The sequence below is a fragment of the Vulpes lagopus genome, chromosome 12 (assembly GCF_018345385.1).
Source record: "Vulpes lagopus strain Blue_001 chromosome 12, ASM1834538v1, whole genome shotgun sequence".
In the NCBI taxonomy this organism is placed as follows: Eukaryota; Metazoa; Chordata; class Mammalia; order Carnivora; family Canidae; genus Vulpes; species Vulpes lagopus.
In genome coordinates, this window is record NC_054835.1 from 55,961,853 (window position 1) to 55,976,492 (window position 14,640).

At 53.5% G+C, this 14,640-nt stretch overlaps 1 protein-coding gene across 1 annotated transcript; it reads left to right on the plus strand.

The window, feature by feature from the left end:
- The first annotated feature begins 11,666 nt into the window (after positions 1-11,666).
- AANAT (aralkylamine N-acetyltransferase) lies at positions 11,667-14,453 on the plus strand. Its single transcript, XM_041726259.1, has 4 exons — positions 11,667-11,939; positions 12,738-12,973; positions 13,272-13,426; positions 13,696-14,453. The coding sequence occupies exons 2-4, from the start codon at positions 12,811-12,813 to the stop codon at positions 13,999-14,001; spliced, it is 624 nt and encodes a 207-aa protein (XP_041582193.1). The 5' UTR covers positions 11,667-11,939; positions 12,738-12,810; the 3' UTR covers positions 14,002-14,453.
- Positions 14,454-14,640: the final 187 nt, after the last annotated feature.

The window sequence follows — 14,640 nt, forward strand, 5'->3', positions numbered from 1 at the left end:
GCAAGAGGTGGGCCAGTGAGGAGTGGGAAGCTGGGTTCCAATTCTTTTTTTTTTCTTTTTTTTTAAAGATTTTATTTATTCATGAGAGACAGAGAGAGAGAGGCAGAGACCCAGGCAGAGGGAGAAGCAGGCTCCATGCAGGGATTCGATCCTGGGTCTCCAGGATCACGTTCTGGGCTGCAGGTGGCACTAAACCACTGAGCCACCCGGGCTGCCCCTGGGTTCCAAATCTTGTTGCTGCCACTGACTAGTCTTACAAAAGTAGGGAAGCTGATAAACTTCTCTCCTCATCGGTAAAATTGGCGTGATAATAGCAGTACCCGGTTCACCGGGCAATTGGGAGGATTGAAAGAAACAGAACAGTGCCTGACCTACAGTTCCCTCCATAAAGCTTTAACCGTTCCTATAATACTTCTGCCCTCCCTTCCTGGACTAAAATTCTAGACAGACAGAACTGTTATACTTAGGGTTTGCTCCATATTGCCATTTTGAAATATAAAAAGTAATTATACTAATGTGTCCCTTAAGGAAGTTCCAAAAGATTTAGATACATTCTCAGAGGACAGATTCATAATGGGTTGTTAGAAGGAAATTAAGAATACTCAGGATATGGCCCTAACCTTTCTCAGTCAAAATAATTTTTTTCCCACATTTTTCTGCAAGACCATCCATGAGAAATTAGGAAGATGGTTCAATATTATAGTATTTGGGTTCTGTAAAAAGGCAGGATTCCTGCTCTTTGGGTAGTATACAGACTACCAAGGCTACAGAACCACACTCCTGGAAAAGTCATAAGAACATACATGAAGCACAGATGGCAGCCTGAGTAGATAATGTGTCCTGAACCAAGCACTTACAGAATATTTATATAATAATTGGAGTTGGGGTGGCTGTCAAGGGGCCCAAATCTTAGAAAACTCACATACTAAAGTATAGAAAAAACTGTGGTTAGGTGAGCTGAAGAGGAATTAGGATACAAGTTAGGGGCAGAGCTGGGCTCGCAAACCACAGCCTTCCCATCCTAGACCACAGCACAGAATGGCCATCTGGAGTCACTGCTGGGAGGACTCAGTTCCCCACTCCCCATAAAGACTTGGCAGGCTTAACATCAATAACATAGCTTCTCTCGCACCTACCATGCCCCTTTAGCCCAAGCTCCTAACATTTATTGATCACCTATTATTGACCAGGTGCTGTGCCAGGCACATTCAAATCTATTATCATAATCGTGGATATAGTTTTAGAATTTTCTTTCTTTCTTTATTCCTTCCTTTCTTTATTTTTTATTAAAGTAAGCTCTAGGCCCCATATGGGGCTTGAACTCACAACCCCAAGATCAGGATTCACAGGGCTACGCAGACTGAGCCAGCCTAGTGCCCGTGGATATAGGTGTACGTGACCCCATCTTATTAGTGAGGAAACAGGGTCCAGGAATTCAGTGCTTAAGGTCACAGCGTAGTAACCTGCAGAGCCAAGTTGGAATCCAGTTTCCCTGACTCCAAGTGCAGGGGCTTTTCTAGTTCTTGTGTCTATCAAAGGATAGAGGGAGAGGGTGAGCAAGTAGGCAGAAGGGGCAGGGCAATGCGGGCCCAAAATCTTGGATGTCCAGGAGAGTTTTGCACTCTACTCCAGCTTATGCCTGTGTTCGTTTTAATATAAAAAGAATGTCCTTCCTCCCTAATCGTTGAGTAAAATTGGCACTCCAGGAAGATGTGCCATGTTTATTCTGCGGCTTCTTGTAATAATGGCTAATAATAGCTACCAGTTATTGAGCTGTAATTTAATACCAGGTACTATACTAAGTGCTTTACATGGATTAGTCCTCTGTGAGAGAGCAAGTATGAGCCCCCCTTTTGTGAAGTCTCCTTCCCATGCTGTGAGGCCTCCTTCCCACCCCCACGCAGGAAAGTGCTAGGTTGTAGGTAAGAACCCTTGGTTTCAAAGCTAATCTCTCCCTTACTAACTAAACCCCTTTTGAGCATGTGGATCATGTGCTAAGTATGTGTGTCACTCCCATGCCTAGTACAGTGCCTGGTACAGTCTCGGTGCTCAGTGACGTACCATATTGGGGGCGGGGGCAAGGTTCCTGTCCTTCCATTTGGTCAGTTTCCCATCCTCCTCTCCCCATACAGCCAAGGAGCTGCCCCGGCTGTCTCTCAGCCTTTTCTGTCATCCCCAGTTTGAGCTGCATCAGAGTCCTTTTAGAAGAAGCTCGGTACATTCCTCCCCACCTCACTCACACCTTAGATGCTCCAGTTCAGGTTTGAGGCTTGACCCCTTCCCAGTCCCTGAGCCCCCAACCACAGTCTGCACACCCAAGCTGGTGAGTGGCGTGAGCTACGATGGGAGCATTGGCTTAGTTTTTATTTTCCTAATTGCCAAATGAAAAAAAAAAAACAGAAAAACCCTTCATCCGCAGTGGAGAAAGCCCTCCTCTCATGGCCCCAACACCCAGCCCTTCTTGGGGAATAGAGAATCTTCTCAGGGGAATTTTGCTTATTTACAAACATGCCTGCAAGAAACTGAGCCAGTCTGGCCCCTCCCCCTGCGAAGGGGCTGCCAGGGGACAGGAGGCAAGAGAGCTGGCAGCAAGATCAACTGATCTGTGGGAAGCAGGCCCTGTCTTATCCCTATCTTAACCGGCCACTGGGTTAAAAAGTGTGCATGGGCCTCAGGCCTCACACTGCCCAACGGGGGAGCCTCAGCCTACTTGGCCTCTCCAAGTTTCCCTGTATGAGAGAATCCAGAGGAGCCCAGAGAACTCCTTTTACCCTGGAGTGCGTGTTTGGAGGCTCTAGGGTGACTTCAGCACTGGGGTCTTCAGCTAGGAACATGGAGTGGGAGGGGGGTTACCCTGGGGAGCCCGCCTGCACCCCCGTCCCTATCTGGAGTAATCCCCCTGCCTGAAGCTCCAGCTGGGGGTTGCTCAAGACTCATGGGCTTTTGGAATTCCAGGGGTCCTTCTTGCCCCTGGAGCCTTCCCCCTTTTTGTGTTGATGCCCTGGGAGAATCATGGGATTGGCCCAGGATCACTCTGCAGTGCAGTCAGGATCAGGAGCCAGATGAGCCGGCCCTTGGCCATTCTCACTCCTGACTCAGAAATGGTTGCAATCTTCAGGGCAAAAAACTTTGTATTGGGGGCACCACTGAAAAGGTTGAGCAATGAGTGAGAGCCCAGGTTTGGCAGGTTCACCCTGTTTCCCTCCTTCCTTTGGATACAGGGACCACGGACAGCAGATGCACTGGACCAACCTGAAGAACAGTAAGGCAGCTGTCACTCAGCCATGCCACCCTCTTCACCACCAAGTCCCAGCTCGCCAGGCCGGGGCCTTCTCCTCTGTACCAACTCATGGGTACTTCCTGGATGACCATCCAAATATCACAAACCCATTTCCCCCAAACCCATTTCTTCTCCCAGATTCCTCACCCAGGTTGATGGCAGCATCACTTACCTGGGTGCCAAGTGTGCCACTTGAGGGTTAACCCTTGATGTTCGGCTCCACATGCGATCAAAACCCAAGTCATGGCCCCTTTACCCTCTTTCCACATCCCCCAGGTCCAAGGCAGCTACACTGGGGGCCGCTCCACAGGGAGATAAGGTGGTGCCGTGGTGCTGTGATGCCATGGCCAGGAGTGGGGTTCCAGGATCGGACGGAGCGGGGTTTGAAGCCTGTTCTACCACTGACTCACTCTGTGACCCTGGGCAAGCTATTTCACTTCTCTGAGACTCAGTTTCCTTTCTGTGAAATAGGAGTCATAATAGTACCTACTTCTTGGGGCTGTTGAGAATTTAACTGGCCTGGTCAATCTAGAGTGCTTTGCTTGGGCCTGTTAGTGATGAATGTTACCTGCTGGTATGAGTTCATCCCCATCTCTCACCTACACCCCCCACACCGAGGCTGTGGCCTCCTTACCATACCCCCCACCGCCTAATCCATCCACCACCTTGTTCCCAGGGAGGTTGAAAATGCAAACCTGATCATCCGGCTTCTTGGCTTGCCATCTCTCTGTGGCTCTCCTGGAACCACCAGAGAATGACACAGGTAGTCCTTCTGGAATCCATCCCCTCTACTACCTCTAACCCTGTCCTCCAGCTCTGCACCCTGCACACATGCTCCATGCTCGGACCTCGGCTGCTTCCTTCAGGACTCTAATCATTGGTGCCTGGTGCCCTTTCACGTGCTCGCCATCTGCCGGGAAGATTTTATGCCTCAACTTCAACTCCTATTTTTACCTAAAAAATTTCTTTTCATCTCACGAAACCTAGATTGGGCCTTCATATCTATGACGTCCTCCAAGCACCCCGCTCCCCTGCTTTATCCCTCCACTTACCTGGTAACCCCTGTGTGGTTATTTATTCCCCTCTATGACACCCTTCTCCATCTTAGTGCCCAGCATCCAGCACAGGTCTGACGCCTAGTATGTCCAAAGACTTTGGTTGAGTGATTGAACAAAACCAGCCAATGTCTCCCAATGGCCCTGAATGTGTCAGCGGGTCTCAGGGACACTCTGCCTTTCCTCAAGTCCCCTGCTCTCCGTGTTTCCTAGATATGGAGAGGAACAGACACATATGCCACACATGCACACTCACCCCCACACGTGCACACACACACTCATAAGCATGTGCACACACACACACACACACACACACTTTCTCATTGTCGTCTCCTCCTTCAGCCTCTAGATCTGTGCTGCCCGTTGTGGTAACCCCTAACCACATTTAGCTCTTGAATGCTTAAAATGCGGCTAGTCTGAATTGACATGGGTTGTAAGTGTAAAACATACACTGAACTTTGAAGGTTTGTTTGCAAAAAAAAAAAAAAAAAAAAAGCATCTAAAATATCTTAATTTTATATTGTTGAAATGGCAATACTTTATATGTATTAGGTTAAATAAAATATACTATTAAAATCAAGTTCACCTAAAAAAATAAAAAAATAAAATCAAGTTCACCTGTTTCTTTTGGTTCTTTTTCATGTGGCTTCTACAAAATCGAAAAACATCACATATGGTTCTCCTATGACCTTTCTGTTGGCCAGCAGGGCTCCAGAAGCTCAGGGAGCCGTAGGTCCCCTCTTTCTCCAGGAGGTGGCGATCCCTCCCTGCCTTTGACACCTTCATTCCAGAAAACTCTGGAAGCTTCCCGAGGAAACTGCCTGTGTAACATATCAGATCTTGAACGTCAAATAAAGATGGGGCTCCACTCAGCCCTGCAGTGAAGCCAACCTATCTATGCAAATGAGGCTTCAAAATAAATCCACAGGAAGTCAAGAAGTTAAATGGCATCCTCCTCAACAGAAGAATCAAGACCTAGTTGCAAGAACACCTACTCTGGGGGGCCCATGCCACACTTTCAACCTGGTTTCTATTTCCCAGGGGTTTATGAAACCTGTTGGGGGTATGAGCGTCAGTAGATACTGTGCACACAGCTCGAATCCACCTTCAGATCTTAGGAACCCTTCCCCAGCTGCCAGGGACTGGCTGCCGAGGCTCACAGCTTTGGTACCTTTCCAAGGATTGCTCTTGGCTGAAAGAAGGTGCCTCACCCATCCAACGACTGTCCTTCAGGAGAAACAAAGCCTGGCCCTCTCACCTCCATTCAGGACACTTGGGAGGGGCCCCCCAGCTTCAGAGCTTCTCCTGGGATCAGCTGAGGCCTCTACTGGAACTGTCTCTTCCAGAGGGTTAAACTCCGTCTGCCCACCTCTGCTGACCTTGAGGGCACTTCCAGTAAATGTCTTCATGCAGATCTGAGTCTTTAAGTCTATTTCCTGCAGAATCTGACCCATAACAATTTTAGTGCCAAGTGTGGTCCTAGGGAACAGACTCTAAATGGGATTCTAGAGCTGGGTCGCTAGCCTGTTAATGCGGATCCCCACCAGTAGTGGGAGGTATGATATTCTGGGCCCTCGCACACTACAGTGGTACAATCATTAAAACTTTGGTGGGCAGTGACCCCACCAAATGTGGGTGGTGGTGAACAATCGCAGGCATCTGCACCATGTGGGAGAGCAGTCATATAAGGACTATGGGATCTCATGACTACTGTTGGCAGCAGTCACACTGGAAAAAGCAAAGAGCTGTGGCTGATGGGTCACCAATTGGAGGCTCAGTATAAAAGCCAGAGGGTCTCCTTGGCAGAGTGTGAAGAAACCCTGCCTCCCGAAGTTAGGGAACGGAGAAAAGTAGAGAAGCACATCCCAGACTTAGTAAGGGCAGCAGGGCCCTAGAGGAGGTTTGCATCCCCAACCTCAGTGAGCCAGCTATGCCAAGGAGGACCGGAACTGGGAAGAAGGGCGACTCTGAGACATCTGGGGAGATCTGGGTTGCTAGACTCAGTGCTGGGTTCTCCTTGAGCCTTTTGGACCCTCACACCTGTGACCCCCTCCTGTGCGAACCCCCCCACCCCTGCCTGTGATAGGTGAGTGCTTTCTCCTTACTGGAAGACAAAACTCCTCCTTGTAAGACATGTGCCAACCCTCCCCGTACCTCAAGGATCTACTCCATCTCTCCTCTTTGTTCCAGGTCAATACTTTGGCCTAAATCACAACTTAGGGGCGCCTGGGGGGCTCAGTCGGTTGGGCGTCTGCCTTCAGCTCTGGTCACAATTCAAGTCCCAGGATCAAGCCATCAAGCTCCACATCGGGACTCCCTGCTCACCGGGGGGTCTGCTTCTCCCTCTCTCTCTGCCTCTCCCCTGGCTCATGCGCTCTCTCTCTATATATATATCTCTCTCTTTGTCTCAAATGAATACATGAAAAATTTAAAAACAATAATAAATCACAACTTAACTCAGCTGGTAATGTGCTGGGCCACCTGCAGGGAGAAAAAGGCTACCCCGGGAAGCCAACGGTGTGGACGGTAGCTGGAAGAATGTGAGATCTGAGTCAAGGATACTGGGTCAGGAGAGGAAGAACATTCCGTTGGATAAGGCATGTGTGTTGTTCTGGGAACACTCTTCCCCGCTGCAGGATTTATCACCCTGGCAAGGACCCCGGAAGCTGGTGCTAACACACCGCTAGGGCAGCTCCTGGCAGCTTGGAGACAGTGATCCAGGGCACCCACCCCTTGGCTGGCAGGATTGTCCTCAGCTCAGGAAGCCACCTCAACCAATGTCAACGCAGGGCAAAAAGGCCTGCCCTCTGCCTCGATCTGGGTGTCTCTGAGGCCTTCCCGGCTCCTGAGCTCCCGTGAGATGGGCCGAGGCCTCTGTGGCAACTGCATCACCACGGCTGCCTCCCCCCTCTGCCCAAGGCTGCTCCCCCTCCTGCCCCCTCTCCCCACCAGGGGCTGCCCCTGAGAGCTCTCCCTCCATGAACCTCCGGCCTGCAACCCTCCATCTCGGTTTCTGTTTCCTGGGGAACCTGCCTGTTACAGACTAAGGCTGATAAGGTAAATCCAATCAGGCAAAATGTGCTCAGGGCCAGGTGTGCAGGGCAGGACTTCGGTCCAGGGAAGGAGTGGAGAGAAATAAGCCACCCTCAAATCCACCAAAAAACGTGACTCCCCCCTAAGAGGATGCATGGAGGGGGTAATTTCTGAGGGCCAGATGGCCAGATGCCATAACAGACAGCGGCCTTCCCTGACCTTAGGGCCTTTCAATGGCTCTGCGTGGAAAATTGGGGTCTCAACATCATCAGACTGTCTCTGGGTTCTGTCTCCCAGGGGATCCACCTCTCAGTCTCCTCCAGGTGGACTCCCCTGGGGCCTGCAGTGAGAACTGGGCAGTTGTCCCATTGAGGGGAGCGGGGAGGAGCAGGTGCAGCCCCGTGTGGGAAGCTCCCAGAGGTCCTGGGACCAGGACGTCGCTCACCTGGGCCCAGGCAGATGCTCACTGCCACACTGTGCCAGGCTCTGCGGGCTGCCAGAGTTGCTGCAGGCTGGACACCCATGCTGGTGGTGGGGGTGTCGGGGAGGGAGGGAGAAGATGGGAGATGCGGGGAGAATTCTCCAGGCCCCAGCCATGCCAACCGGTCAGTGTATCTTCAACAGATGGCATCTGCCCTGCTGCGACCGCTGCTTCCTCTCCTTGAGGCTGCTCCCCTGCATCTGGCCTCCCTACCTACCCTTCTCTCCTGAAAGACTTAAAGGCCACCAGGGGCCTTGTTGTTAGGAGCATCTGAGATCTTTTCTCCATTCTGGCTGCATGTGACGCTGCTGACCGTCCCATCCCTTGGATTCTGGGACATGTCTTGATCTTTGCCTTTCTTCCTGTTAATGTCGCCTTCCCTCCGAAGAGTTGACATTTCTTAGCTTCCCCGTAGTGACATGCAGCCGCTCAGAGCACTCTTCCTATACCGAGACCTCCGTTGTCTACTGGATCATGAGGACAGCTCTATCTGTTCCTGTCATCCTCGCAGCTTCAGATCCTTAGTGGGATTGGGGCTCAGCCGGGTCAGAGGTGAGACTGTGCTGGAACATGTGGGAAGTTAGGTAACACGGCTCTCCAGGGGGATCTCCGTGTGCCCTGGACAACTGGCTCCAAACTATCATAGAATGTTCTGGAGCCCTGAATCAGGAGCCAAGCCACAGCCCTTGGTTTGCTTGGGACCAGAGAGCCTTATGGGAGGGAACGGGAGCCCAGCCCACAGCTGCCATTCAGACATGCACGGAATTGTCTGGTGGACCAGGAAGCCAGACCGGAGGGAGCGAGGGTGGCACCTCTAAGGGAAGCCGTCCTGTGAGAAGAGTGGTACGGAGGCCAATGGGCACAATCAGAGCTGGGGAGCAGTGGTTCGTACAGGACCCTTTCAAGGGAGCTGCTGCTGGAAGAAGACTGGCATGAAGAATTAAGCTGTAGGGCACAGGGGTGGCTCAGCGGTTGAGCATCTGCCTGCAGCTCAGGGCATGACCCCAGGGTCCCGGGATCGAGTCCCACATCGGGCTCCCCACAGGGAGCCTGCTTCTCCCTCTGCCTGTGTCTCTGCCTCTCTCTGTGTGTCTCTCAATGACTAAATAAATAAAATCTTTAACAACAACAAAAAAAGAGAGTAAAACTATCAATAAGGGGATCTAAAAAGCAGCACTCAGGGTCAACCATCCCCACACGGGACATTGGATTATACTGACTCTATTTCAAATACACAGCTCATCTCTGGTTCTGCTGTGGGAGTGTCCTCAATGTCCCTTGTGATGCTTCTCAGATAGACAGAAAGCTTCTCTTGCGCCCTGAACCTGGACAGACCTCAGAACCTGCCCGTGGGGATAGTGTTCCAAGAGCCACACAGGCCAGACGGTGCTGGGAGAGAAGTCTGTGCCTCCGAGGGAAGCCCATTTCTCTCCAGGGGCCCCTGTTGGGACCCACACTGTCCCAACCTCATCTTGGCACCCCAAGGAACCCCACAAATAATTTTTTGAGGATAAGCCTGTCCCATGCAATATTTGGGACAGGCTTATGCTAAAAAATTGTGTATCCAAAATTCTTTTTTTTCCTTTTAAGATTTTATTTATTAAGCCACCCCATCACGCCCTGGGCTGCAGGCGGCCCTAAACCGCTGAGCCCCCGGGGCTGCCCCTGTATCCAAAATTCTGATTTCCACCTGAAACTAATGCAACATTGTATGTCAACTCTATTAAAAAAAATTTTTTTTTAATGTTTAGGGCACCTGGCTGGCTCAGTCTGAAGAGCATGTGATTCTTGACCTCAGGGTTGTGAGTTCAAGCCCCAAATTAAATGCAGAGATTATTTAAAAATAAAATCTTGGGCAGCCCCCCGGTGGTGTAGTGGTTTAGCGCCGCCTGCAGCCCGGGGTGTGATCCTGGAGACCCGGGATCGAGTCCCATGTTGGGCTCCCTGCATGGAGCCTGCTTCTCCCCATGCCTGTCTTTGCCCTCTCTCTCTCTCTCTGTCTCTATGAATAAATAAATAAAATCTTAAAAAAAAAAAAAAGAAAATCTTAAAAAAAATTGTTTACCAGAATTTTTTTTTAAAGATTTTATTTATTCATTCATGAGAAACACAGGGAGAGAGAGAGGCAGAGACACAGGCAGAGGGAGAAGCAGGTCCCATGCGGGACCCAATCCCAGGACCCCAGGATCACGGCCCGGGGCCAAAGGCAAGCTAACTGGCTGAGCCACCCAGGGATCCCCTGTTTACTAGAAATTTGAATGTCACAAGGCTTCCTGCATTTTTATCTGCTAAATCTAGTAAACATTCACAAGGTACATGTCCTAAGGCCATTCTGCTGATCAGATTAATTTTAGGACAGCCCCTGGGGGAGGACTCCTTGGTGTCCAGACACGTTAGTGTTCTGAAATGCCTCAGCAGGGGCGCGTGGGTGGTTCAACTGGTTAAGCATCTGCCTTTGACCCAGGTCTTGATCTCAGGGTCCTGGAATCAAGACCCATATGAGGCTCCCTGCTCAGCAGGGAATCTGCTTCTTCCTCTCTCTCTGCCCCTCCCACCACTTGAGTCTTTCCATCTCTCTCTCAAATAAATAAAACTTAAAACCCCCCCACAACTGAATGCTATATTGTCAGCACCCCAGAAGCCCCCCTAGGGCCACCACTGCCTTCAACACACAGATTTGAACAGAATCCGTGGACTCAGAACCAATCTTGTTTGGGGACTTCTTTCATTCCCTGTCGCATTGGGTAAGGGTCCTTGGTTATGCCATGTGTCCTCATGGCCGTTTGCTCTCCTGCCTGGATGATCCTCCACTTTGTGTCTATTCTGCAGTCCCTTACTGCTGATGGTCATTTGGGCTGTTTCCAGTTGGAGAACCTTCTAGCTCTTTCGGGGCTCGAGTGGGATTGCAGGTCCCAGGGTGCGAGTCTAGCTTTGGCAGCTACTCTGAAGTCTTCCAAAGTGGCAGCCGCAGCACTTGGGGTGATTTAAGTACCTTGGGGGCAGGTGTGGGAGACTCAGCAGGATACCAGCGGGATGGGAGGAGGACGTGGGCCACCAAGGACCTTTGGCTTGTTCTGGTTGGTTTCTGCTACTGATAGTGGTCAGCAGGATTTGACTTACTTCTGGATCTTGGGATTTTCCCCAGAGAGCTCTGGAAAGAGGTATGCATGGGTACATGCGTGGAGGAGGTAATTTATGAGAGCAGGATGTAGAGTGGTTTGGCTGGTCATCAGTGGCTTGCCTCTGTCTACACAGAAAGGTCTAAACACTGCCTGCCTTTCCAGTCTTCACGGGCTCTAGTAGACTGTGCAACCCAGAGCCAGACTTGGGCATTCCCTCCCAAGGCCAATTGGTCACTCACTCGCTCTCCCCACTTTGGTAGACCCTGACTTGAGGACACAGTCTCATGATTGGTAGAACTGTGAAGACATGCACCTCCCACTTGGAAAATCCACTAGGCCTGACAGCCCCGGGGGGAATAGTGTGGTGCAGGGAGGCATACCTGGGGTTTCCTCTCCTGCTCCAATGACTTGCTGGGGGTGGGGTGGGGTGTCTAAGCCTCTAAGCCCTCTCTGAGCCTCAGTTTCCTTCTCTGTAAAATGGGGTGGGGCTCTCATGCAGATTAAAAGACATTCTTGCTGAGGCTCAACACCTCATGTGACTCTGCAAGCGCTACAAATGGTAGCACCCTCGGCTGCAGGAGCTGGAAGGACTCTCGGACGTGGGCTTGTCCAAGCCTCCAGAGCACAAAGGGTGAATGCCTATCCCAGCCCGGCAGAGCTGGAGCAGGGATTAGCGCCGGACCCCTGAGGTTTAGCCCTGTGCTCTTCCCCCAGATTCTGGGGCCTCAATCAATCACTCTAATCCCCTGCGCGTTTAGTATGTCACGCTGATGTGTGACCAGCAGGCAGGGACAGGGCATGTAGCTGCACAGCCCTGCTGGCTTTGTCCTACTGGTGCAACAAGGAGGCGGGGCAGGGATTATAAACCTGTGCAAACATCACATTTTCTCCAGTGACACCTGCTCCAACAGTCACACACCCCAGAGTCCCGATTTTCCTGGCTCCTGTGCCTGCGGACGACCTCCAGGGTGAGTGGCTCTGAGGGGGGAACACTGGGCCCCTGTTCCTGGTAAGTGGGCTCCCACCCTGCCCCTGGCTCCCAGCCTTTAGGAACAGGAGCTACCCTGCTTGGGGCTTCTGGGCATAGGGAGAAAAGCGGTGGAGGGAGGGCAAGACAATTATGGGAGAGAGAGATGAAGTGCCATAGGGGCCTAGATGATGAGCCAGGGCCTGGGCAGGAGGAGTCTCAGATGCCCTCCAGGCCCACTCCCCTCCATCCCCTCAGGCTCCCCTATCTCCCCATGCCCTTCCCACGTGTGCATGGTCCAGTCTGAGGCCATCTAAGTAATGGGAAGGCTCCTTGAGGACCCATTTGGATTAAGGGTCTTTCTCTCCAGGGCCAACGGCTGAAGCTGCCGAAAAAGCCAGAGCCACAGCCCTTTACACCCAAGTCCCCTCCTGGGCGGGTGAGACAAACCGGCCCACTCTTCTCGCAGTTGTGTTAGCCGTGGTCAGGGTCACCCGTCCCACCTTGGGCGGCAGTGTTGGGGTGCCTCAGGCTCCATGGAGCCCTGCCCACCCCTCCTGCCCACCACCTCCTGGGACCTAGATGTACCTGGAGGCCAGTGAGGCTAGGATCCGGAGGTTTGGAAGGGCTGCCGAGAGGGAAAGGTGGGGAGAGGCCACTAACGTTCACAGTCCCCAGAATCCACACCGGGACTCGGTGGCCCAGGTGCGGCTACAAAAGAGGCCAAGTGCACCAGCACCCTGGCCCGCCTCTACTGGAGACGCAGACCGTACCCCTGACCCTCGCTCCTCTCCAATAGGTGCTGGAAGGCCCTTTTGGTGACGAAGGCCACTCCTGCCGCCGGGCGGCCCGGGCAGCCACCAGCAGCCAGCATGTCCACACAGAGCGCACAACACCTGGAGCCCGAGGCCTCGCACCTGCAGCCGGAGATCCCGGAGGCCCTGAGCCGCCGCCGGCGCCACACGCTTCCCGCCAGCGAGTTTCGCTGCCTCACTCCAGAGGATGCCGCCAGCGTGTTTGAGATCGAGCGCGAAGGTGAGCGGGCCCCGCGCAGGGCCTGGACCCCGACACGCTCTGCCGCAGGTGCCCCGTGGGGAGGAGCCCGGCCTCGGTGGGCTGGCCCCCGGGGTCTCAGACTGAACGCGCATTTCTCCGTTCAGGAAAGTGGGGATGGGACAGCCCTGAATCCCATTTTCTCATGGGAGAGGACGGGGGTGTTGGGGTGGGGGGGGTTGCAGTGGGAGACCCCACCCGGGCTTCTGAGCAGATGCTTGGTGTGCAGTGGCCAGCGGCGTGGTGACCACGGAGTCACCTGCCGCGCCTCCTTCCGCAGCCTTCATCTCTGTCTTGGGCATCTGCCCACTGTATCTGGACGAGATCAAGCACTTCCTGAGCCTGTGTCCAGAGCTGTCCCTGGGCTGGTTCCAGGAGGGCCGCCTTGTGGCCTTCATCATTGGCTCGCTTTGGGATGAGGAGAGACTCACTCAGGTGAGGGCAGGATGGGGCTGGGAAGCACAGCTGCCGGGAAGCCTCTGGAAAGGGAGGCTGCCACCGCCAGGCTTGGGAGGCCAAGGAGTCCAGGGCCTGGAATTTCTCCCTCTGGTCCTACCCCAGGGTCAAAAGGACCCACCTCTTTGGGACCCCCCTCGGGTGGGAAGGGAGCCCTGTTTGGAGGTGCTCAGGAAGCCGGGCGGGGGTAGTGTGGGAGGCAGGTGTCAGCAGAGATGACCCACATTCACATCCCTGCTCATTCCCAGGAGTCGCTGATGCTGCACCGGCCTGGGGGCGACACCGTCCACCTACACGTGCTGGCGGTGCACCACACTTTCCGGGGGCAAGGCAAGGGCTCCATGCTGATGTGGCGCTACCTGTACCACCTGGGGAGCCAGCCAGCAGTGCGCCGCGCCGTGCTCATGTGCGAGGACGCGCTGGTGCCCTTCTACCAGAGTCTGGGCTTCCACCTTGTGGGCCCGTGCGCCATCACCCTGGGCTCACTCACCTTCACTGAGCTCCAATGCTCCATGCGAGGCCACATCTCCCTGCGCAGGAACAGCGGCTGCTGACCAGGGCACCCCACCCACCCAGCTGCCACCACAGGGCGCCCACAGCCACGTGCCAGAGTTCCTACCCATCCCCAATGTCCCCTTCTCCCCCGGCCCAGGCTGCCCAGCTAGAGCACGGGTGGGTTCCAGCGGGGTTTCCAGCGGGTTCTCGTGTGGCTCCCCGGACCTCCTGCATCCCCAGCTGTGATGGAGGTGGGGCCAGGTTGGTAACCGGGGACAGCAGGTATCCCGTGACCTGCCTCAGTGACTCTCTCCTTCTCAAGAACCAATGGCGGGCCCTCTGGGCAGACAGCATCCTGGTCCTTATGGAGGTGTCAGGGATTCCCCTTCTCATCCTCAGCCCCAGAACAGGGAGCAGGGGGAAGCTGGGAACAGGAAAGTACAGGGGCTACCTCCCAGCTCCCCCCCCCCCCCCCCGTGTGCTCCCCACCCCCAACCTCAGACACCCTGGGTCCTCCTCCCCCTAATAAAGTAATCGTTCTGCATAACCTTCCAGGTGGCTCCTGGTGCAGGGTGAGGGCTGCAGGTAAGGCACAGAGAAGGAATGAGGCCTGTGACCTCCCCCCACTGTCTCCCACTGGGGCAGCCAGTCCCTCACTGCCCGTGGGCTCCAAGGACTTCACCCAGTCGGACCAGATC

Coding starts and splice junctions, on each gene's coding strand:
- AANAT (XM_041726259.1), top strand. CDS start 12,811: ATGTCCACACAGAGCGCACAACACCTGGAGCCCGAGGCCTCGCACCTG. Junction 12,974..13,271: donor GTTTGAGATCGAGCGCGAAG/GTGAGCGGGCCC, acceptor CTCCTTCCGCAG/CCTTCATCTCTGTCTTGGGC. Junction 13,427..13,695: donor ATGAGGAGAGACTCACTCAG/GTGAGGGCAGGA, acceptor GCTCATTCCCAG/GAGTCGCTGATGCTGCACCG.